Below are 26,562 nucleotides of genomic sequence, written 5' to 3'. Positions count from 1 at the left end.
CTACTTTTTAGGTACAAGTTTAAAAAATTTGCTAAGAAGGAAGGTCTAATGTTAAGCATTCTTATGATAATCAATCAATCCAAAATAAATATCTATTTTGAAAGTCAAAAAGAAGGATAAACACCTCATGAATTCATACTGATATTGAAATTCAGTTAAAATTCAGAACTACTGGATGCTTATTTAAATTCTCTGTCCTGTACCTATGTCTATATCCAGTCCCTACAGGTTCTGAAGAAGACTAGGAATGGTTAGAATATAATATATCACTCAAATCCACGTTACAGACAAAACATTCTCATAACAACTACCAACAACGTGATTACTCAAAATTACTGAAACAGGCATTCCATTCTCACCCATGAGTGTGTGTTTGTATTTACAGTTGTGCTGTTTTTACACTGTCAGAGCATATGGCACGTTATAGGGTACTCTCTACCCTATATTCTGTTTAGTACAGAGCTTAAGGAGATAACTATCACAGCTTTAGGTTTTTTTTTAATTGTGTTAATGTTGGATCAAAACTTTTCTCTAGGTGTGCATATAAAAGGGAATAAGAAAGGGAACCAACTATGTTGATAGAGGAATAAGTCTTCAAATGAATGTTACATTAAGAAATTGTGTGGAATTGTGATAATGTTTCCAATTCATTTTTATAATCCAGAATATCGCCTCCTTCCTTCCTTCCAAAAGAAAGGCAAAATCTAACAAAATGGAAAAAAGTATTTAGGCTAATAAGGTAGCAACCTAGTTAATTTTTTCTCTCCAACAGTATTTTAGGGCTTTCTTATTTTACATGAGACGATGCTGGAGTAGAAGGACACAGAACACTTTTTTACACACATTTAACTTTTTTACTTTATCAAAGTAGAAATTACCATTTTGTTTTTGGCATTTTTAAGCACTTCAAAATGTTTACCAATGTACCCCTCCTTTTCAGACAGGACTTGGGATAAATGGACTTTGGCACATATTTAACTCTAGTAACAATATTTTACATATGTACACTTATTCCATATATATTCCTTAGTTATTTGATAGCATTTTCCACAGTGGAGTAATAAATTCTGTTCATTAGGTTCATTTACAATGAACTACCAGTTAATCTTGGAAAATTTTAGTTTCAGAACTTCTGTTAAATTATATTAAGAATGTTTCTTTTATGGAGGTAACTGTTTGAAATTATTTATGACTACTTAAAATGAATCTGACCAGTGCTTCCTTGTATATGTAATATTGGAGTTAGCCCCTGAAATTTGCTTTAAGTGTTTCAGTGTTGAATCTGTTTCTAAATATTCATTATTACATGGTGCACAAGTAACACTCCATATATTCCACACAGACTTTTACCTTTCTGTATTATTAAGAAAATAATACATTAATCTGATTTTTCAGTAATTAGTAATTTTAGGTTGAAGATTATCCAAAAGAAACAAGCTTATCACAAGGGACCATCATCAATATGATCCAAATCTGGTTCAAACATTCAAAACTTCAAAGATAATTCATCTTTCGCTAATGCTTGTGGTTCTATTGTTCCCTTGAAAAAAAATAAAAACAGTTGCCTTCTAATAAACATTGTTGAGTTAAAAAAAAAGAAATTGTCAATAAAACACTACTGTTAACAATATAAAATGTTTTATATATTAGATTCCTCTGAATATAACTTTCACATTTTGTCCTCTTTTGTGCCAACAGAACATTCTAGTATGCTAGTAGAAAAAAATATCACTTTGGAAAGGCCTTCTAATGTAAATCTCACATGCCAGTTCACAGCATCTGGGGATTTGAATGCAGTAAATGTGACTTGGAAAAAAGATGGTGAACAACTTGAGAATAATTATCTTGTCAGTGCGACAGGAAGCACCTTGTATACCCAATACAGGTGAGTATACAAATTTTAACCTACCTTGCTCACCAAAAGTAGCTTGATTCTAAATATTCTTGCTGACTGAGCATTCTTTCCTCTGCAGCCACTTGAATGTTATGCTAATATTCTAATTTGCATATTTACAGAATTATTTCTCTTTTTTAATTTTGATTAATGGCTAAGTCTTTTCATTTTCATTAAGAAGGTTTTGAGAACTAAGCCTATATTAATAACTTGAATTATCTTTAGGTTCACCATCATTAATAGCAAACAAATGGGAAGTTATTCTTGTTTCTTTCGAGAGGAAAAGGAACAAAGGGGAACATTTAATTTCAAAGGTCAGTATTAATAACTTGAGGAATAGTTAATAACTTCAGCATTATGTTCTTCGATTTCTCAATCCTGTAATTTTTAAATTATTTTTACAATAATAAACCTAATGTAGCTGAAAGAAAGTCATATGCTTTCCAGAGCCACAAGAGGCAGCCTTGAAAATGGTCTTGTATCCCCCAAGTCCAATTCCTTCCTGCTTCTATTCGTCAATTTAAAACACAGGTTTTAGTTCAAAAGGCCAGCCTACCACATTATTAGTGAATTATATCAGTCGCCTGAATTTCTTTATTTATCCCTTTAAATTCATAGCTTTTATAATTGTCCTCCACATCTCTAAGTTATTGTGGTCCCAGCCTCTGAGAGTGTGGGTTGATGTTCTATATCCAGGACATGGGATTTTAGGATCCATAAAACTTAAAAATAATATGGAGATGCACAAAGGGTTGCCTACTTTTTATCTTACCAAGTAAGGAGGTTTAAAGATATATACAAGCCCCAGAATATCATCCACATTTCTTTTCCTTGGAAACAAACGAATTAAAATATTTTACTGTTACCATCATTAAACCAAAACTCAGGAAGGTCTCAATCTCATAATAAAGACTAGTTATTTGAATTAGATAATTATCATTATGAAAAACCCAGTATTTTGTGGTGATTAGTGAACCATAATATCGTGCTGGTATTTGGGAAATGCAATCTGTTGCCATATTAACTACGTTGGACTCTGCTTTGCACTAATTTCCCAGGAAACATGAAAATTGTAACTTTTCCTAAAACTCCTAAAGCCCGACTGTCTGCTGTGACAGAATGTGGATGCTATTCTCAAGGCTCCATCAATAGCAGAATGGCTTGCTTCACCATTGCCATGATCTAGTGGTTCACTCTTTTGTCCCTCATTGCATCCCTTCTGCACTCACAGAGTCATTTTATTTTTATGGCTTTGTAATTGTTCCAATGTGTTGAATATAATAAATTCTTGTATTTATATGTCTTGGTCTCTCCAAAAGCAGAAACTAGTATCATTCTTTGATTATTTTAGTCGTGTATATTCTTTCTTAACTTTTTTCCCTCCATTTGCCTTTAATTTAGTGAAGGACTAGATAACACCATATACATTTCCTTTCAGTTTCCTTTTCCTTACGCATTTCATTTTTCCCTCTCCTGCCTCATCTGCCCTTCCCCTCCTCTTTCCTTAATCTCTCTTTTCCTTTCCCTTTTTCTGTCCTTTCTTCCCTCCCACCTTTTGAGTTCGTTTTCTTCCTTCCCTTCCTTCCTCCTTCCTTCCTTTTTTCCTCCCTTTCTCTTTCTTTTTCTTCCCAATGAGCAAAATATAATACTAAACACACAAAATTTCAGTGAACATGCTTTATTGAGTTTTTAAAAAAATATGTAAAGAAGGCCTACAAATTCTGAGGAAATGCTCACAGAATCTTGTGACTTAAAGTTCTCCCAAGATACTCAACTTTAAACACTTTTCATTTTTTTTCTAAGACATTGTGCTCTGGAAATATATACTAGTCACACCTGCTTTCAATATTGAAGATAACACATTTTTCTCATTAGTTTTGATAATTACTTAAATTATTATGTGGAAGTTCATAATCATTCTTGTGTCTAATGTGAAGATTAACAAGCATTTTGCTTTTCAACATACCAATACATTGAATTGCAAGTATTCACACGGAAGGCCTCTTGATTCTCCAACTGTTTTGACATAACTAAGCTGATTTTGGCTGGTGTCAGCAGCGCTGACCCAAGGCCCAGGATTTAAATCAAGGCTTTAAGGAAAGCAAAGAATCACTGAACATTTACTTTTTTTTTTTTTCTAGTTGTCTTGAAGCAGCTTAGGTTAGCTAATTTGTTTTTAATGCCCCTTTAACATTAACATAACTTTTAAGTATGTATTATATCTTGAAGATATTTATAAAATTAATAAGTTGGGTCCTTTCAAATCTTCCTTCGTAAAATAAAAATTCTCTATAATTCCTCTAAATTGAATATTGCTTAGAGAAATAATTTTACTTGAGTAGTATTTAAAGACATCTGTATATTATTGATATTATAGTTATTTAATAGGTCTGAAAGCCTTATAAAATGGTGTGTATTTTTATAAATGTCCTATTATATTATTTCTCCATATGGTTTACTTAATGGTTTTTCCTAAGAACAATAATTATCTTTTCTTAGAAGACTTACAACTGCATGTAGATGAAAAGCCTGTTTTATTCTCTATTTTAAATTGAGCCAAAGATAAATTTTTCTGCCATTGACTACATGAGCCACCTATAGTGCATGAGCCTGAGTCTTCAGAACAATTCATCAGCAAAGTCCCTGCTGCTGTCTTTATGGGTGCTTGTTGATTTACTACTACAAGGTTGTCAAAGTCCCTCAAGATTACTGATTGGTTCAATGCACAAAAACCTGCTGACTTTATGTGTTTCACTGTTGATGCCAGGACAGAGGAGACAGCAAAAGTGTACACTGGAAGTTTGTGACTGCTAATATGTTGCTGATTACTTGCCACCCAAGAAAGAGAAAGATGAGTGATGGTCTACAGTGTTTCTCAGTAGCGGATCAAATATTCTGAGTGGTTGCTGAAAGCTTCCATAATATTTATCAATGTTAAAATCTCTTAGTAGAAAGTATGCAGAAATTTAATTGGTAAAGAACAAGAACTTTTTGGAAGTCATGATGAGATTTTGATAGTACCAAATGTAGTGAAGCCTGTCATAGGTCAACTATCTGTCTTGCCCTGGAAGTATCTAAAAATATAAAGTATGGAAAGGTAGCATAATAGAATCACCTGGGACTTCAGCCCTGGATCCCAGTGTTGAAGTATAGTTAGCATTCTTTTACTACATGGAGTAATCTTTTTTCCTAATTTGGTGATACCTAAAAGTCTTTGAACCAATATGACATTTAGGCCAATTTGTTCTAGTTCATGAATACACAAATATAGTCTCCAGTTTTACAACTCCAGAGAGCTGTTACTTTTACTGGGTATATCCAAACCCCATCTTCCTAGAAACTAGCCTGAATCAGCAATTTCACCTCCTTCAAACCTGGTTTATTCCAACCCTAGCACTCTAATGCATCCTACTTTATGCAAAGTCTTAAAAGGTCAACAGGGCACATTAGAATACTGTCTCACTGTCCTTATATTAATAAATATTTCTAAATATAAGCTGTGGCCCTGAACCCCAGAATAGTTCAAACAGATGTCATGTTGCCTGAACATAGTGCATTTTATAATTTAAATCCACACTGCTGTTATTAGCCATATATAGCAGAACAAAAGCATGGTTTATGGTATTTTAGTCATTAGTCTAGGGGATAATCAAGAAAACTGAAGAGATGGCAAGAAAACAGAATTTTGGTTTCAGCTTTTCCATGTTGTCACTCAGTCATTGTCAGCTACCTGCAATTTACAGCCTGATTTTAATATTTAGTTGGGATGGTTTAATAACATAGTCATATGTTCCTCATCAAAGCTCATAGAATACTCAACTTTCTTGAAAAGCCCCTTGCAATTTCCAGTATGCTTCCCAAGCAGGTGGCTCTTCGAGGAATACTGAAAAGCAGTGTATATTCTGCCAGGTTTTTCCCCAAGAATTACCTTTCTTCCACATTTTATTCTTAGCCTGTGGGTAAATTTTGGTATTTTGAACCTATTTCAACACATATTTTCCTGCTAAAGCATGACTCAATTGCCAGAAAGAAACATGTAGAGATTGAGAAATAGGATATCTGAGAGATAAACAACCTGGGAAAGCGGAAACTGTGTCCTTAACTACTTAGCGTCTAATGCAAAGCCTGCACTCCAAAACAGTGTTTGTTTTAAGGTAAGCCTAACAGGGCTGTAGAGGTCATTGCCCTAGTAATGCACTAATGCATCTTGTGCCTCTTCAGGTGGAACTCAGGAAGTGTGGCTGCTTTTCCTCTCAGGTTGTAGGGAACCTTGTGGCTTCAGCAAAGAATCCCTATTTTAGCCAAGCTCCAATCTCTGCTTATCTGCAGGTCTTTAGTTGACATGATTTCACACATTCTTTCCCTACTGGCAAACTAAACATATAAATGAAAAAAGTAAACACACAAACACACGCATGTGCACACACACAGACACACAAAACCAAAAGAAGCAAAAAACCTGCTAAAATTGAGAAAAGTAAAAGAAAAAAATTAACAAAATAGTCTTAGTTGATGAGTCTACATCTTCAATGCAAGTGTACCTTCTATAATACATCCTTCAAGGTCAATCAGAAGGAACTGATGCACCATGTAGGCTTTTCATTGTACTGTTCATGCTGTTATCTTTTAATATTCTTTACCAAGTTATTTGCACCCTTAAAACTTATTTTTTTTCTAAATTCAGTGCTCATTTGTATTCTGTTTCTAATGGAATCTACTTTAAATTTCCTTGACTAGGAAATTTATCATGATGGATATTAGTATATATATATTTTTTATAAAACCACATGAAAGCATTTTTAAATCTTATTTTCTTTCTTAACGCTGTTCTCTTTCTGTTAATTTTCCTTTGTTCCTTGTTCCCACCTTCTCTAACTCTTTGCTGGCTTTTCATAAATTAGTGTCAACTAAAGATTTCCTATCCTGGAAATTTTATCTTCTCACTCAAATGCTACCTGAGGTTAAAACTTTGAAGAAAATAATTACTCTAAGGTAGCTTAGTAGGTGGGAAGAAGGAACAGGGGTTTGAAAACATGAAGCCTCTTTCTTACCCAAAACATGTAACTTATCCAAAAAGGAACAATACTTTTGTTGTTAGGCTCAATAATAGAAGACCTTCCATTTCTGTACATTGGAGACAATTATATTGAATCTATCTACTATTATTATTACTACTAACTACTATAAATTAGTTTCATTTATATATAACTGAAAGTATGTAAAATAATGTAATGAAAAATGAAAGGAGACCACATCTGCACATTTAATACATTTCCTTTACCTAAACTCTTTCAGTAACATATATTTCTCTATTTTATTCTCAGTCCCTGAACTTCATGGGAAAAACAAGCCATTGATCTCTTACGTAGGGGATTCTGCTGTCTTGACATGTAAATGTCAAAATTGTTTTCCTTTAAATTGGACCTGGTACAGTAGTAATGGGAGTGTAAAGGTAAGATAGTTCCTTGATTTGAAGAAAACAACAACAACAAAAAACATTTATTTAAAAAATAACAAGATTGTAACAGACTCAGCATTCCTAGGATGATTTATACTTTTGTTATCTTGTTGTTTAGCTTATGTTCATAAAGAGCAGTGACAAACAGAGTTGTCATTTGATGGTTTTTGGCATGTTTACATTATACATATGAAGGTACTCTTAACGTTTCATTAGCTGGTAGTTTGTTTTTTAGGTTTAACAATTTAATTACATTCTTTGAAAAGAAATTACATTTTGTGTATAGTTGCCTAGTTTAGAAATAACCCCATTAGAAAATATTCTTTTTAAAAATCATTCCATGAAAGTAATTAGAAAAAATGCTAGACAGCTTTTTGGGCTTCTGTCTCCTGAAACATCTGTGATAGAATGCAAAATAATGGCACTATTTGAGAAAATAATGAAAACTTTGTAACTTAATCTTACATGTTAGATTCTATCAGTAAGTGTCATTGGCCTTTTCAAGCTACCTGAGAGAAGCCAAATACTTTTAATTCCTTTTTTACTAAGAGAAATCACTATTCAAAGAGCTGATATTAAGAAAAACATGAGTATTTTATAAATAATTCCTGGTTTCCTTTCTTCTCCACAAATAGCCTCTAATGGCAGGAAAATTCAGGACATTGTCCTTTAGGAGACACCCTTCCTTTGCTCTGGCACTAATAAGCATTACAATTAAAGTCCCGTTAAAGGCAAGCTATAATTGTAGAACGAACATGTGAGACAGTGTAGATGTTACAATGAAATATTAAATTTCTTCTTAGACAAAATTGGTGTTATTATAGACTATTGAAGGATGACAGATGATTCAGAAGGGAGTGTGAATTATTCTGTGCTAACAGGTTTAGTTTTTCAATGAAATAGCTCCAACCAAATCCCATAGATGCAGACTAAAGCCATTCCTACTCCTGCTTGTCTTCTGATGGATGATGAGGAAAGGCAATCATTGTGTATATGTAATTTTTTTTAAAAAAGTGTAATTTTGTAAAAACAAATGTCAGCTGTGGTATTTGAAATACACAGCTTTATTTATTGATGTGTATGTGGTACAACAATACCTGAAAAACATTAGCCTTCCTCTAATTATATCAGATGTTGAAAATGTCATTTTAGACGTACTGTTGCTTTTGTCCATTGCCATACTAGTCATTATCCTCTTAATTTGACTCTAAGCATGAGTCTTATTAGGGTGTGAGAAAAGTTTGGGGAATAGGACACAGGTCAAAACTTGAGCACAAATGCCTTTTCAAAATGTAGAGCAACCATGTGCATCAGAATCAGCTGGGTACTTGTTAAAAATATGGTACTTTGATTGATTAGCTTTGACCAATCAGTACCAAACATTCCAGGCAGTGTTGTGCACATGGTGCCAGGTTGCTGGAATTTTTTTTTTGCGTGAATAATATACTCACAGATAGTTCTTCCTTGGATAAGCTCTGAGAATATTTGTATGCAGATTAGCATTTATTGAACAGTGCGGTTGAGTGATGGAGCAGGAAAATCATCAAATGGCTTGGGAATAAAATTTAATTTAAATAGATTAAATAAAACAGCCCCAAATAGCTTAGTATGGCACCTTGTGAGGCTGTGGAAAGCCCAGCAAATCTTAGAAGCCAGCTTATCTGAGAGAGAAAGAAATTCAGATATGAAAAGACAGAAGGTGTGCAGTTCACTTCAGATCCCAGGCTTACAGAGGGTCCCCTCCATTCTATCTACATCAGCTCCAAAGGCCTGAAAGTTTCATCTTCATTTCTGCCTGGGGAAATCACATTGTCCGAATGAGCGATTTTCCTTTATAGAAATGATCAGAAATAGTAGCTTCTGGGGTGGTGGTAGTTTGAATGTGCGCCTGTGCTTGTGAAGGAAAAAGTACTTTAACTAAAGCACTAGGCAAGGATAGGAATGTGAGACTCAGATGATTGGGATTTTTCTGTTTTTAATTCTTCTATAATATTTAGCCGTGATGACCTATTTGCTTCTTTGTAGTTTGAAACATTCGGTGCTAAATCCTTATAGCAATGTATACATTTTTTCTCTGTTTGCTCCCTGGGAGATCAAACTCTGAGAAGACTTAAGCCTGTTATAGATAACCTCTCACAAATTGTAATATGCCTTTCTCTAGTAAGCAATGTTGTTGGCATTATCTTATAGCTTTCACTGAAAAACTATATCATGTATCTTTTATGTACTATGATAGGAATGGATTTTAATGTCTCCTCATGTTAGGTTCCTGTTGGTGTTCAAATGAATAAATATGTCATCAATGGAACATATGCTAACGAAACAAAGCTGAAGATAACAGAACTTTTGGAGGAAGATGGGGGATCTTACTGGTGCCGTGCGCTGTTTCAATTAGGCGAGAGTGAAGAACATGTTGAGCTTGTGGTGCTGAGCTATTTGGTACCCCTCAAACCATTTCTTGCAATAGTGGCTGAGGTGGTTCTTTTAGTGGCCACCATTCTGCTTTGTGAAAAGTACACACAAAAGAAAAAGAAGCACTCAGGTGGGATTTCTTTTTTTTGTTTTTTTTAGAAAGTATTATCAGTTAATTATACGTATCATTTACTTATGGATTATGATTTGATACATTGCAATGACTTTAGGATTTTTGGGGAAAATCTTCATTTTCTTATTTGGAGCAGTATTTAGGTTTATAACAATGGTGACAGTGAGCTGGAAACATATATCCATGGTCTTCCTGTTTCAATTCCTGAAAAAGCTTAGTATTAAAAATGCCTTTTTTCTTTCTCTCGCCCCCCTACCCCCCCTTTTTTTTTGGTGCTACTGGTACCTAAGTACCAATTAGGTGATATGTATTCTGGCACTGGAATATTAGAAAAATCTATGATAACTTAATATAAAAAGTCTCAAACAATTTTTCTTTCACTTAGATTATCATTTTAAAAAATATTTTATTAACCAGAGTTCTTATTAAAGAGAGACTGTCCTGTCATTTCCTATTTTTGTGGCCTGTGCCTGATGGGTTACAGGTTGATAAAGCCGTAATTCTCGAGAAAATTGACCTTACATCCTATATTCTTTCCGATTTTATACTACATTTTTAATGATTTAAATAATGACAAACTAAGCAGTCATGTTTTTGAAAATACCAGACCACTAACTATGTTTGATCAGAAATGCAGATAAGGTCTGTAGTGCAGATAAAGGAGGTGTAGGTGTTTAAGGTAGCATGTCTCTCCTTCATTCCAAACAGGAGAAATAGCATAGTACTTTCTTACTTAGGAAGGAGGTTTAATTGAGCATATATGTTCCATAAAAATGACAAACCAACTTCATAGTCAAATTCTTCTTTTGTTACACAGATGAGGGGAAAGAATTTGAGCAGATTGAACAGCTGTAAGTATTATTTTTTACAGATTAATTTTCACTTGAGTAAAATACAGGGAATTATAAAATTGAATGAAATGTTTGCAGTTAGGGGGAAAAAGGCAGAGGAGTATTTTCTGTATATGTCCACGTGGTGGTGGAAAGTGGCATTCCACGTCTGCCTGCCTGCGTGAGAATTCTTCATCACTTACTACCTGCACTTCTCTGTACTTAGCTTTCTTCTCTACAAAATGGATTTAATAATAGTACTCACCATACGAGGTTGTTGGATGGAATGAATATTCTATATGTGTAAATGCATAGCATAGGTTATGGTGCACAGAAGGTGTGCAGTAACCATCAGGAAGTATTTAATATTATTTTTTTAAAGCAATAGTTCTGAAGCCTGGCAATTTTTGATCACTTAAGAGTCTCTTTAAAAATACAGTTGCTCAGACCTTGCTGAATATCCTGGATCAGAACCTCTTGGGTTGGGGCTATGGCATCTGTATTTCTTGAAAACATCTACAAATGGTTTTGATCCTCTGTTGAAAATCACTGGCCTAGAATTCTATTAGTTATTATTATTCAGAGAACACAAATTGTGCCACAGGTTCCTTACACAGCCTTTGTTTAGAGTTAAGCATGAGGAGGTCTGGAAATAAAATCACCAGGGATATAATTTAGTTTGGCAAAGATGGGAGTTCCAAATGCCTCCAAGCCAGAGAACTGAGTACAGAGGCCAGTGACAGAGGTGTCTAAGACTGGGATTAAAGCCTGAGCAATAGAGCCAAGGGCTGGGGGCCAGGAAAACGAGGCTAGATTAAAGTTGCTGCAAGAAACCTGAGAAATGGAAGGCCTGAGCAAGTATAACTAACATAAAATGGCACTTAGAGTTTATCAGCCAACAGGAGCTCTGTGGAGTGAGTGTTATAGGCACGGATAGCAGGAGTGGAGCAGACAGTTGTCATTTAGATATTTGTTGACATTATTCAAATAATCATGTTCACTCCGTTCACATAGGCTGGTAAAATAAACCAATATGATATGAGCTTCCAAGTTAAGGGCACAAAATAACTACATCAGAAATCCTATAACACCAGATAGGGAAAAGCAGTGTTGTCTTAGAATCATAGACTCCCATAGTTGGAAGGGAATTGTATCACTCCCAAGAGAATCCCTTCTCTTTCTGGAGAACATAGATATCTTATTTATGTTGATTTGAACTTTTAATCTTTCCTATTTCCACGTATTGGCCTTTTTTTTTTGTTCTTAGCATCATATAACAAACGTGACAGTCATTGACATATCTGAAAACAGAACCTTGCTCGGATTCCTCTGTTCTCTGAGCTCTGCCTCCCACTGTCTCTAACCATTCTTCTGAGCTCACATTTGGAAGTTGCATTCTGATTTAAAACACACTCTGAAAGAATGGTGCCAGAACAGTGTGGAATGGACCATCACTTCTGAACAATGTAAAATGGATTCAATATATAGTGTAAAAGATGAATTATTTTTCTGAAATTGGATTAATGTACATCATTTTGCTCATCTTGTACAGCACCATAAGGATCACTGAAGGTGTTTAGCTTTTCTTTAAGTTATTTCACTATCTTTAGATTGTATACAAATATCAAGGGCACTTGAACTCATTCAGAACAATGAGCTTTTTGGTGCCCCTCAAACCATTTCTTGCAGTAGTTGCTGAGGTGTTTTCTTAGTGGCCATTATTCTGCTTTTGAAGAGTACACACAAAAGAAAAAGAAGCACTCAGGTGGGATTTCTTTTTTTTAGAAAATATTAATTATCCGTTAATTATAAGTAACACTGTCTTATGATATGCATTATGATTTGATAATTGAAGCCTGCCCCCAAGACCTTGAAGGGCAAGGTATTCATTATGCATACTGGTTATTTAGTTTTCATCAATCTTTATAATCTGAGGCCCACATTTGTAGTCCTGCTCTGATAAACTTTGGGTGGAAAAAGAACCATTTTTAACCTCTATTTCAGTGTAATAAGCATACAAATGTATAGCACCAATATCACACATGTTGGCTGACCTCCTAATTGGCTATTACTTTGCATGTTTCCAAAACAACACATAAGTTATGGTCTTTATGCCCAAGTCCTCACTCATGCTTGGGGAGAAGCAATTCTCCCTGTGCATAAGATCAACAAGCCTTTGTCACTATCATTTGTGGTAACAGCTCCTCTTCAAGCAATGCCATAAAATAAACTCAACATTGTAAGTAAAACATTTTTAGGAAGAAAGAATTCTGTCTGTATTGACAGTTTGAATTTTAACCTGATAGCCGTATCAGTGATGTACTGACTTAATTTTATATAATATAAGCATTTAGTAATTTTCTTTTTTGTTTTCTGTACAGGAAATCAGATGATAGCAATGGTATAGAAAATGTCCCCAGGCGTAGAAAAAATGTAAGTAATTTCTGAATGATATTCCAAATAAAAGGTAAAATTCAATATACATAGGCTGTCTATTAATCAGTTACTTTTTTTTAGTTCCGTAAAAGATCTGGTCATTTATGATGTACTCAAATATGCTTGCTTACACTATTATAGGGGAAAATATACAGTATAGTTATAGAAAAATAAATACTTTCCTTTTCCACCAGAGGACACATAGCAACCAATCTAGAAGTAAATCTTTTGCACTGGCTACATATTTTATTTTATCACCATGGACTAGTTTCTTTTACAATTTTTCATGTAGCTTTATTTGTTTTCCTCTAAAATTTTCTGGATTTTCTGTTATTTTAGTTTCATATATTCCCATATATTTGGGGGTGTAAACTTATGCATATAAGCTAACTTTCTATGCTGATTAGATTCAAAATTTTTAGTTCATCAACATTAGAGTAGGAGCTCTGTTTTGGCAGTAGATTGGATGCCTCACCTCCAGTATTTTTTGCTTTGCTAAAGTGATAGTAAGTTACTATAAAATAACCAGAACATACTAATTATATTTGATTATGCTTTATTTAACTCAGGAGTCTCTGGGCCAGTGAATACAAAACATCATGTCGAGAATCATTGGAAGATGTACAGAGTTCGTATTTCAGCTTTGTTTATCCTTCCTATGAAGAGGCTCTGAGTTTGTAGTTTCAAAAGGATGAAAAGCTTGTGCAACATGCTCAGCAGGACCTTCATCAATGATATAGGCTGTCTCAGGTCTAAAGGTATATTTTCATTCTGTAATTATGTTACATAAAAGCAATGTAAATCAGAATAAATATGTTAGACCAGAATAAAATTAATTACATTCTGGTCTTCAAAGGACACACAGAACAGATATCAGCAGAATCACTTAATACTTCATAGAACAAAGATCACTCAAAACCTGTTTATAACCAAAGAATTCATGAGAAAGAAAGCCTTTGCCATTTGTCTTAGTTATGTTTTTAAAAAAATCATGCTTAGTATCTATGGAAGTATATGTAACAATTTTTATGTAAAGGTCATCTTTCTGTGATAGTGAAAAAATATGTCTTTACTAAGTTGAAATGAATACTTTCTGCCTTTGCTAATGATAGTTACTCTACAATCTCCACAAGAAAAATATACCTTTTATCCGGAAATATTGGTTTAAGGCAAATAAATAAAACTGTGCTTGCTCTAAAGCTCTGCACTACAAAAGCAAATTTTCCAGTCTTTATTCCACTCATAACCACTGCTCTTCCCACCAGGCTAAAGTGCTTCTTAGTCTTTAAGTAGGGTTTTGAACTTCACAAGGTAAACCATTGTTTATGTTTTAGGGTGCAGGTCCATATAGTCGTAATACTTAAAACACTGCTACACTGATGCTTTTGTGGCTCATGGTTTCCTGGTGTCTTTGATTTAACACCTGGCTTCCTGGTATCTATGGCTGGTTAAATATCTGAACCTGCATTATTAGTGCTTTACAATAATAATTCCCTTGACTGAAGTCCAGAAGTACTAAAGCACTTCTTTTTTATTGCTGTGAATGCCTTAGACTTATCTTCAAAAACAGGATACTTCGTTTCTATTGCATATATAACTGAAATATTTTATAAACTCACTGTAATCAAATCTTATAAAATCTGAATCGACATGAAAAGCTGTTAATGCTTGAATGAAATACTAAAATCATGCCACAGTATACTAGATAACATAAATGACCATGATGTGTCATTGGAGCTGGTGGGTGCAGTGTCCCACTGCTCACAGGGCAACAACTTTAAGAACAGAAGCAAAGAGTGGTGGTGTGGAATCCAAGATTCTTAGCAACTAGGGGATTTAAAGGTTGGGGAGGAGGAATTCAATGATTTGAAAAGAAATACTTTATAAAAATTTGCTCCATGTATTCGCTAAGAAAAATATAAAAAAATTTTGGTAGTGAAAATTGTATCACTAATGTTTACCAATATTATTAGTATGAATAATACACATAAGGTAGTGACTTGGAAGCTGCTCAATACTTTGTTCTATAACAAAATGCAATATTTTGTTGTAAAGCATCTTAACTACATATATAAGTTTGCTGAACGTGAATACATCCCAGTAATGGCAAACTTTATTTTATTCTTGGTTTTCATTTTATTCTGGTCTCAGGGCCATACATTTATTTTAGTTTAATTCATTATTATTTTGACGACATTACTTGGGTGATATCTATATAATGGTCGATAACCAATCAGTTAGCTTAATTAATCTAAACTATTTGAATTCAGGGAAATATTAGTCAAGTCTGCTGTTTGACTAAATACAATTCAAAGCAGTATATTTGTGACTGGGGATATAGAACACAAGGAAACAAATGTGTAGCCCATCTGCAGTATGCATTCTTCATTTTACCACCACTAACCATTGAGGCTGATACAATTTTCAAGCAAGAAGCATTGCTTCCCAAAGGTAAAATAATCAGAAATATTTCTATAGTAAATTGAATTTTTAATTGGCAATACTGTTTATTTTTTTCTAGCAAAGACAATTTATCTCAGTAACCTTAACTAGGAAAAGTACTCAAAAATTAAAGTTGATTTTTGGCTTTTTGTAGTCTCTCTAGAGGACTTATAGAAAATTACCACTGTTGGATTTTAATCTGCTTCCATTAACCAATCTTACAGAGATGATAAATGGATTAATACTGACCAACTATAAATTGACTGCAAATAATAAGCCTCATAAAAGCTGAAGTAGGAAAACTATTCCAAGTTTATATATTAGGCACCTTGGGGAATTCTCTTAGTCTTTCCAGCTAACAAGCATTTTCGGCATAATAAGTAGATTTAATGATGGCATAAAATTCCCAGATACTTTCATATACATTTTTTGCCAAAGTGTAAATCTTCTCCTTTTGCAGTCTTTTTGTTACTATCCCAACATCTAGCTGCTCAGGCCCCGATCTAGAACTCATTCTGATATTTTCTTCTGTATTAATTAATACTTATGGGTCATGAATCCCTGCTCCTTTGACCTTTTTAATAGCTCATGAATCCACCCCATTGCCTCCCCAACTCTGCCCACACCCGCTGCAACAGCTAATGCCTTGATTTTCCTACCTCAGTCTCCTTTTCTATTAATCCCTCTTTTGCATGGCTGCCTGAGTCCACTTTCTCAAACACAAACCTCACTATGCAACTTTGGAATCTCTGTAGGCTCACCTTTGCCATTTCTTAATACTGCATTCTCCAAATTGCTAATCTCTGTCCAGTCTCTTGAACTAGACTTGGCACATGGAGATTCTGCTCAGAAAGTGCTCTTCACACTTCTACGTGCTTGACTAACCCCAGATTATCTTTCAAGACTTTAATCTGATCTTGTGTCTTAGAGAAGCCCCCATACCTGGTAGAGCATGTACCATCTTACATGCTTAAATAACTCCACATTTATTTGTGTTTATTACTCTGTGTTATAAGTATACATTTGTTGGTCTCTCACTTGGATTATTTTCTTTCTTTGTCCTGTAACTACCACTGAGAGGGTGCAATACAGCTGTCTTGAAATGTGTATTGAATGGATGAATGTATAAATAAAAATTAAATTTTGTAAATTTCTACTTATTCTTAGAAAAACAATCTAAATTGTGACAAATCAGAATTGAAAAAATAAAAACAAACTTTTATAACTTCAGTATTTGCTTCTTTTACTTTGAAAAACACATAGAATAGTATAAAGGTCCAGTCATATTTTTGGTAATAATGAATTAGTGTCTTGTGAGCAAAATGAGTTCTAATTCCTAAACTATTACACAGATTATGTTGCTTTCAACTTATTTAAATTCCCCTTGTTCTTCATAAACGTTTCATGGACAGTACAAATGCAAACCTTATTTGTATCCTTTATTCTAATAAGATAGTGCATAGATTTTAAATGTCAAGAATTTTAGGCCAGGTGTGGTGGCTCACACCTATAATCTCAGAACTTTGGGAGGCCAAGGAGGATGGATCACATGAGGATAGGAACTTGAGACCAGCCTGGGCAACATAGTAAGACCCTGTCTCTACAAAAAATAAAAAATTTGCCAGGCGTGGTACTTGCCTGTAGTTCTAGCTACTTGGGTGGCTGAGGCGGGAGGATTACTTGAGCCCAGGAGTTTGATGCTGCACTGAGCTATGATTGCCACTGCACTTCAGCCCGGGAGACAGAGGAAGACCCTGTATCTGTTACCCCCGAAATTTAGTGATTATATTTCTTTACATCATACTGTAGAGAGTTGATGTTTGCGTTCACTCCACTAACCTCATTCCACTTTCACCTGCCAGTATACTTCAGAATATCTCAGATCCAATTCAAAATTTAATCTTAAAAGGTATAATTATTTTCACAGTTTCATAGTTTAGTTTTGATCACTGAAAGCATTTCTTTCATTTTGTCTAATCGAACAAATCTATGCAAAGAATTGGGGACTTACTCCTCATTAGTATTGTTCATCTGTAGGTGGAAATAAGTTCAAGTATGTGTTGCAGTATTAATTAAAGGCAAAGTGACCTATTTGTACTATATTCTGAATAAATACGTACTGAATGAATGAAAAATAGAAGAATGACTCAATTGTTTTAGAATCTTAAGTTATACAGATTTATGTAATGTCTATTTTGATTTTTGTTAATTAACCATGAATTTATCCTACTCTAGTATTGAGAAAAAGAAAATGGAACTATGGGCCCTTCTTTCATATGATACTTAGGAATATATCTGCACTGTATCCAGAAGGTCAGTTACATGCCCTGTTTACCAATTGAATTCTGCTTCACTAAGGATAATAACTGGAATTGAGTGCATGGCATATGATGGGCACTGTGCAAAAGGCTTTGACATGTTTTGTTCATTTAATCCACACAATGGTCCTATGCTATAAAAACAGTTAATATCTACTTTTTTATAGATGAGGAAACTCCAGCTTAGATTAGGTAAGCTGCCTAAAGTCACTGTGCCTGTAAGTGTTTAGAGCTGAGATTCACATTCACCGAGTCCTGAAGAGCCTAGGATTAACCACCACGTTGAACAGCTTTGGCCTGCAAATTACATGCTTCTTAGAAAATGAGGCCATTATCTATAATCTGTATTTTTTAACAACAATTTTATTCCTTTCAACTGGTCAGTTATATCATAAATTCCATGGAATTTTTATGGAACCCATGCTTTGCCACTCTTGTATCCCTATAGTGGTGCTGGGGAATCAAGACACATTTATTTGCCATAGCACTCTTTCTTTCTTTTTTTTTTTGTAATTTTACTTATAAATTGGGAGGGTGGCCATAAAATTTATCATCCAACCACTGAAAGTGAAAGAAGGTGCTATTTATGATTTCCACAGGACAACAGGCAGAAAATACTCTCTGGTCGTACATTTAGCCTGCAGAGAGAATTTAAGTACATTGTGGATAGTCTGCCATAGACACAGCAGTAGCATCTGCAACAAGTAAATGAGAAACAAAAATCAACTTTCAGGGAAATAGCCATTTTTAGTAAACATAGGGAAATAGCCATTTTAAGTAAATGTCAGGTGAGTCTCAATATAAACTGCCTATAATGAGACAGTTTAGTAAGCTTAAAGTTTTATTAATTTCCAAACGCCTCTAATAGGTTGAGATTTATTGCATTCAAAAGTATGATTCACAAATTGTAAGAGAAGCTGGCAAAGAAAGTCATGTTTTTGCTGTCCTGTGGAATGCACTGGAGAACTCTTTGGACTTGCATATCTTCTGATTCATGTCATAATAATAATGTCTGTGTGATTCTCAGTGAATCATGAATGTGTGATTGTGCTTTTACAATAAAATTTGCTTATGAAGTCTGAAAATAATTCATGAATAACATTGTCAAAATTACTTTTAATCACAAGATTAACCTGCAACAACTATGTATATTTATGTTGGCTTATTATGTTAAAAAACTTTGTTTATAAAAACTGATTTTGCTGTTTAATTTTTAATTTACTTTAGAAAATAATGTAGCACAATGTTATATTTATTACATATGTAACTTAATACTATTTAATGCTGCAAAATCATAGCACATGTTTATAACTAGCATTTTATTAACTGTCTTTGTACTTTTAAAGAAAGAAATATCATAATCTTTAGTTTTATTTAAATCAGGGATCATGGATTTTCACATACTTTCTAATAATTATAATGTTCTCCTTTGTAAGCATTTGTGCCTAAATTCTCATTGAGGGCTTTCTGTACTGTGTAAATAGCACAGAAAATGTCTGTATAGGAATGTTTAAAAAACATTTTCTGTTGCATGTAACTCAAAAGATACATCTAATATGCAATTAAATTGAACAAAATAGTACTTTGTGAATTAAAAATTTAAGTATTGAAAAACATTGTCATGCTTTTTATTTTTAATAGTGGTTTAAAAGAGAATATAAAGGCACTAAACAGAAAACACTAATTTTTTTTTCTTTTTGTGTACTCACAAGTAATTTAAATCATGTTGAACAATATGTCCTTCTCAAGCCCAGTGAAAAAGTGCACCTAGAGCTGGGACCCTAGTTTAACACTTCAAACCAGAAGTCTTTCAGAAAGGAATTTTCAAAGTATCCCAAAATATATTTGAACAATTTAAAAGGCAGTAATGAACTTCATAAAAATAGATATTTTAAGTCAAAATGATGCAGAGAACAAATTTTCTTGTTGTTCTGGGTAAATTTTTTTCATTATATTTTAAGTTCTGGGGTACATGTGCAGAACGTGCAGGTTTGTTACATAGGTATACACATGCCATGGTGGTTTGCTGCACCCATCAACCTATCATATATGTTGGGTATTTCTCCTAATGCTATCCATCCCCTAGCTCCCACCCCACAACAGGCCCTGGTGTGTGATATTCCCCTCCCTGTGTCCATATGTTCTCATTCTTCAATTACCACTTATGAGTGACAACATGCTGGTGTTTGGTTTTCTGTTTTTGTGATAGTTTGCTGAGAATGATGGTTTCCAGTGTCATCCATGTCCCTGCAAAGGATATAAACTCATCCATTTTTATGGCTGTATAGTATTCTACGGTGTATATGTGCCACATTTTCTTTATCCAGTCTATCATTGATGGGCATTTGGGTTGGTTCCAAGTCTTTGTTATTCTGAACAGTGCCACAATAAACATACGTGTGTGTGTGTCCTTATAGTAGAATGATTTATAATCCTTTGGGTATATACCCAGTAATGGGATTGCTGGGTCAAATGGTATTTCTAGTTCTAGATCCTTGAGGAATCGCCACACTGTCTTCCACAACTAATTTACACTCCCCCAACAGTGTAAAAGCATTCCTGTTTCTCCACATCCTCTGCAGAATCTGTTGTTTCCTGACTTTTTAATGATCGCCATTCTAACTGGCGTGAGGTGGTATCTCATTGTGGTTTTGATTTGCATTTCTCTGATGACCAGTGATGATGAGCATCTTTTTAATGTGTCTGTTGGCTTCTTTTGAGAAGTATCTGTTCATATGCTTGGCCGACTTTTTGATAGGGTTGTTTTTTTCTTGTAAATTTGTTGAAATTCTTTGGGAATCTGGATATTAGCCCTTTGCCAGATAGATAGATTGCAAAAATTTTCTCCCGTTCTGTAGGTTGCTTGTTCACTCTGATGATAGTTTCTTTTGCTGTGCAGAGGCTCTTTAGTTTAATTAGATCCCATTTGTCAATTTTGGCTTTTGTTGCCATTGCTTTTGGTGTTTTAGTCATGAAATCTTTGCCCATGCCTATGTCCTGAATGGTATTGCCTAGGTTTTCTTCTAGGGCTTTTATGGTTTTAGGTCTAACATATAAGTCTTTAATCCATTTTGAATTAATTTTTGTGTAAGATGTAAGGAAGGGGTCCAGTTTCAGCTTTCTACATATGGCTAGACAGTTTTCCCAACACCATTTATTAAACAGGGAATCCTTTCCCCAGTGCTTGTTTTTGTCAGGTTTGTAAAAGATCAGATGATTGTAGATATGTGGCATTATTTCTGAGGCCTCTGTTCTGTTCCATTGGTCTATCTCTCTGTTTTGGTGCCAGTGCCATGCTGTTTTGGTTACTGTAGCCTTGTAGTATAGTTTGAAGTCAAGTAGCATGATGCCTCCAGCTTTGTTCTTTTTGCTTAGGATTGGCTTGGCTATATGGGCTCTTTTTTGTTTCCATATGAAATTTAAAGTAGTTTTTTCCAATTCTGTGAGAAAGTCAATGGTAGCTTGATAGGGACAGCATTGAATCTCTCAATTACCTTGGGCAGGAGGGCCATTTTCACAATATTGATTATTACTACCCATGAGCATGGAATGTTCTTCCATTTATTTGTGTCCTCTCTTACTTCCTTGAGCAGTGGTTTGCAGTTCTCCTTGAAGAGGTCCTTCACATCCCTTGTAAGTTGGATTCCTAGGTATTTCATTCCCTTTGTAGCAATTGTGAATGGGAGTTCACTCATGATTTGGCTGTCTGTCTGTTATTAGTGTATAAGAATGCTTGTGATTTTTGCACATTGATTTTGTATCCTCAGCCTTTGCTGAAGTTGCTTATCAGCTTAAGGAGATTTTGGGCTGAGACAGTGGGGCTTTCTAAATATACAGTCATGTAATCTGCAGAGACAATTTGACTTCCTCTTTTCCTAATTGAATACCCTTTATTTCTTTCTCCTGCCTGATTGCCCTGGCCAGATCTTCCAATACTATGTTGAATAGGAGTGGTGAGAGAGGGCATTCTTTTCTTGTGCCAGTTTTCAAAGGGAATGCTTCCAGTTTTTGCCCATTCAGTATGATCTTGGCTGTGGGTTTGTCATAAATAGCTCTTATTATTTGGAGATATGTTCTATCAATACCTAATTTATTGAGAGTTTTTAGCATGAAGGGGTGTTGAATTTTGTCGAAGACCTTTTCTGCATCTATTGAGATAATCATGTGGTTTTTGTCATTGATTCTGTTTATGTGATGAATTATGTTTATTGATTTGTGTATGTTGAACCAGCCTTGCATCCCAGGGATGAAGCTGACTTGATCGTGGTGGATAAGTTTTTTGATGTGCTGCTGGATTCGGTTTGTCAGTATTTTATCAAGGATTTTCGCATAGATGTTCATCGGGGATATTGGCCTTAAATTTTCTTTTTTGTTGTGTGTCTGCCAGGTTTTGGTATCAGGATTATGCTGGCCTCATAAAATGAGTTAGGGAGGATTCTCTCTTTCTCTGTTGTTTGGAATAGTTTCAGAAGGAATGGTACCAGTTCCTCTTTGTAACTTTGGTAGAATTTGGCTGTGAATCTGTCTGGTCCTGGGCTTTTTTTGGTTGGTAGGCTATTAATTGCTGCCTCAATTTCAAAACTTGTTATTGGTCTATTTGGGGATTCAACTTCTTCCTGGTTTAGTCTTGGGAGGGCGTATGTGTCCAGGAATTTATCAATTTCTTCTAGATTTTTTGCTTTATTTGCATAGAGGTATGTATAGTATTCTCTGATGGTAGCTTGTATTTCTTTGGGATTGGTGGTGGTATCCCCTTTATCATTTTCTATTGCATCTATTTGATTCTTCTCTCTTCTTTATTAGTCTTGCTAGCAGTCTATCAATTTTGTTGATCTTTTCAAAAAACCAGCTCCTGGATTCATTGATTTTTTTGAAGGGTTTTTCTTGTCTCTCCTTCAGTTCTTCTCTGATCTTAGTTATTTCTCGTCTTCTGCTAGCTTTTGAATTTGTTTGCTCTTGGTTCTCTAGTTCTTTTAATTGTGATGTTAGGGTGTCGATTTTAGATCTTTCTTGCTTTCTCTCATGGGCATTTAGTGCTATAAATTTCCCTCTCCACACCACTTTAAATGTGTCCCAGAGATTCTGGTATGTTGTGTCTTTGTTCTCGTTGGTTTCAAAGAACATATTTATTTCTGCCTTCATTTTGTTATTTATCCAGTAGTAATTCAGGAATAGGTTGTACAGTTGCCATGTAATTGTGGGGTTTTGAGTGAGTTTCTTAATCCTGAGTTCTAGTTTGATTGCACTGTGGTCTGAGAGACTGTTTTGTTATGATTTCTGTTCTTTTGCATTTGCTGAGGAGTGTTTAACTTCCGATTATGTGGTCAATTTTAGAATAATTGCAATGTAGTGCTGAGAAGAATGTATATTCTGTTGATTTGGGTGGAGAGTTCTGTAGATACCTATTAGGTCAGCTTGGTCCAGAGCTTGGTTCAAGTCCTGGATATCCTTGTTAATTTTCTGTCTCATTGATCTGTCTAATATTGACAGTGGGGCATTAAAATCTCCCACTATAATTGTGTGGGAGTCTAAGTCTCTTTGTAGGTCTCTAAGAACTTGCTTTATGAATCTGAGTACCCCTGTATTGGGTGCATATATATTTAGGATAGTTAGCTTTTCTTGTTGCATTGATCCCTTTACCATTATCCCCTTCTTTGTCTCTTTTGATCTTGGTTGGTTGGTTTAAAGTCTGTTTTATCAAGACTAGGATTGCAACCCCTGCTTTTTTTTTTGCTTTCCATTTGCTTGGTAAATATTCCTCCATCCCTTAATTTTGAGCCTATGTGTGTCTCTGCATGTGAGACGGCTCTCCTGAATACAGCACACCAGTGGGTCTTGACTCTTTATCCAGTTTGTCAGTCTGTGTCTTTTAATTGGTCATTTAGCCCATTTACATTGTTAATATTGTTATGTGTGAATTTGATCCTGCCATTATGATGCTAGCTGATGAGTTTGCCTGTTAGTTGATGCAGTTTCTTCATAGCATCGGTGGTCTTTACAATTTGGTATGTTTTTCCAGTGGCTGGTATCAGTTGTTCCTTTCCATGTTTCGTGCTTCCTTCAGGAGCTCATGTAAGGCAGGCCTGGTGGTGACAAAATCTCTCAGCATTTGCTTGTCTGTAAAGGATTTTATTTCTCCTTCCCTTATGAAGCTTAGTTTAGCTGGATATGAAATTCTGGGTTGAAAATTCTTTTTCTTTAAGAATGTTCAATATTGGCCCCCACTCTCTTCTGGCTTGTAGGGTTTCTGCTGAGAGATCCGCTGTTAGTGTGATGGGCTTCCCTTTATGGGTAACCCAACCTTTCTGCTGGCCTTAATATTTTTTCCTTCATTTCAACCTTGGTAAATCTGACGATTATGGATCTTGGGGTTGCACTTCTCAAGGATTATCTTTGTGGTGTTCTCTGTATTTCCTGAATTTTAATGTTGACCTGTCTTGCTAGGTTGGGGAAGTTCTCCTGGATAATATCCTGAAGAGTATTTTCTAACTTGGTTCCATTCTCCCTATCACTTTCAGGTACAACAATCAAACGTAGATTTGGTCTTTTCACGTAGTCCCGTATTTCTTGGAGGGTTTGTTCTTTTCTTTTCAGTGTGTTTAATCTTGTTGTCTCGCTTTATTTCATTGATCTTCAATTTATGTTATCCTTTCTTCCACTTGATTAATTTGGCTATTGATACTTGTGTATGCTCCACGAAGTTCTCATGCTGTGTTTTTCATCTCCTTCAGGTCATTTATGTTCTTCTCTAAACTGTTTATTTTAGTTAACAATTCATCTAACCTTTTTTCAAGGTTCTTAGCTTCCTTGCATTGGGTTAGAACATGCTCCTTTAACTCGGAGGAGTTTGTTATTACTCACCTTCTGAAGCCTACTTCTATTAATTCGTCAAACTCATTCATCATCCAGTTTTGTTCCTTTGCTGGTGAGGAGTTGTTATCCTTTGAAGGAGAAGAGGCGTTCAGATTTTTGGAATATTCAGCCTTTTTGTCCTTCGTGGATTTATCTACCTTTGGTCTTTGAAGTCGGATGGTGTCTCTGAGTGGACGTCCTTTTTGTTGATGTTAATACTATTCCTTTCTGTTTGTTAGTTTTCCTTCTAACAGTCAGGCCCCTCTGTGGCAGGTCTGCTGGAGTTTGCTCAAGGTCCACTCCAGACCCTGTTTGCCTGGGTATCACTGGTGGAGGCTGCAGAAAAGCAAAGATTGCTAACTCTTCCTTCCTCTGGAAGCTTCGTCCCAGAGGGGCACCCACCAGATGCCAGCCAGAGCTCTCCTGTATGAGGTGTCTGTCGGCCCCTACTGGGAAGTGTCTCCCAATCAGGATACACAGGGATCAGGGACCCACTTGAGGAGGCAGTCTGTCCCTTATCAGAGGTTGAACACTGTGTTGGTAGATCTGCTGCTGTCTTCGGAGCTACCAGGCAGGGACGTTTAAGTCAGCTGAAGCTGCGCCTACAACCACCCCTTCCCAGAGTTTGCTCTGTCCCAGAGAGGTGGGGGTTTTATCTGTAAGTCACTGACTGGGGCTGCTGCCTTTTTTTCAGAGAGGGAATCTAGAGGATGCAGTCTGGCCTCAGAGGCCTTGCTGAGCTGCGGTGGGCTCCACCCAGTTTGAACTTCCTGGTGGCTTTGTTTACACTGTGAGGGAAAACTGCCTACTCAAGCCTCAGCAATGGTGGATGCCCCTCCCCCCACCAAGCTCGAGTGTCCCAGGTCCAGCCCAGACTGTTGTGTTCTGCTGGCTGCGAGACTTTCAAGCCAGTGGATCTTAGCTTGCTGGGCTCTGTGGGGGTGGGACTCGCTGAGCCAGAGCACTTGGCTCCCTGGCTTCAGCCCCCTTGCCAGGGGAGTGAACAGTTCTGTCTCACTGGCTTTCCAGGTGCCACTGGGGTATGAGAAATAAACTCCTGTGGCTAGCTTGGTGTCTGCCCAAATGGCCACCCAGTTTTGTGCTGGAAACCCAGGGGCCCTGGTGGTGTAGGCACCGGAGGGAATCTCCTGGTTTGCGGGTTGCGAAGACTGTAGGAATAGCGCAGTATCTGGGCCAGAGTGCTCGGTACAGTCCTTAATGGCTTCCCTTGGCTAGGAGAGGGGTTTCCCCGACAGCTTGCACTTTCCAAGTGAGGTGATGCCCCACCCTGCTTCACTTCGCCCTTCTTGGGCTACACCCACAGTCCAACCAGTCTCAGTGAGATGAACCAGGTAACTCAGTTGGAAATGCGGAAATCACCCACCTTCTGCATCGATATCGTTGGGAGCTGCAGACCAAAGCTGTTCCTATTTGGCCATATTGCCAGACTCCCGCTGTTCTGGGTACATTTTTTTTTTTTTTTTGCCATGTTAGTTTAGGTTGATTCAGCACAAATGCTTGCAAAATATTTCAAAATTTATATTCTATGAAAATGTCTAGTACTACAAAAGAGAATCAATATTCCAAGTAGGGCATTTTAATGTTTATAACAGTTAAGGGGAAAAAATATTAGGGGGGCATATACAGTATTTCACTATGTATTTTATTTGACTCATTTGAAATAATTATATGCTAAAATGATTAATGATTGGTAAATAAGTGTTGGTGTTCTAAAGCATGTGAGGCCAGTTTAAAGGAAGTGAGTAATTGTATTTTTTTGGTGACTG

At 35.7% G+C, this 26,562-nt stretch overlaps 1 protein-coding gene across 1 annotated transcript in view; it reads left to right on the top strand.

Annotated features, from left to right (window-relative positions):
* Positions 1-16,755, top strand: part of EMB (embigin) — a 46,341-nt gene extending 29,586 nt beyond the window's left edge. The window contains exons 3-9 of the mRNA XM_030815759.1: positions 1,699-1,885; positions 2,120-2,208; positions 7,219-7,346; positions 9,618-9,894; positions 10,715-10,748; positions 13,109-13,160; positions 13,733-16,755. Of these exons, the coding sequence (XP_030671619.1) occupies positions 1,699-1,885; positions 2,120-2,208; positions 7,219-7,346; positions 9,618-9,894; positions 10,715-10,748; positions 13,109-13,160; positions 13,733-13,750 (785 nt within the window). The 3' untranslated portion in view covers positions 13,751-16,755. The remainder of the gene's footprint in view (positions 1-1,698; positions 1,886-2,119; positions 2,209-7,218; positions 7,347-9,617; positions 9,895-10,714; positions 10,749-13,108; positions 13,161-13,732) is intronic.
* The last annotated feature ends 9,807 nt before the right edge of the window (positions 16,756-26,562 follow it).

The sequence above is a fragment of the Nomascus leucogenys genome, chromosome 7b (assembly GCF_006542625.1).
Source record: "Nomascus leucogenys isolate Asia chromosome 7b, Asia_NLE_v1, whole genome shotgun sequence".
Lineage (NCBI taxonomy): Eukaryota > Metazoa > Chordata > Mammalia > Primates > Hylobatidae > Nomascus > Nomascus leucogenys.
The sequence above is the reverse complement of the archived record's forward strand: the minus strand, read 5'-3'. Positions and strand labels throughout refer to the sequence as shown.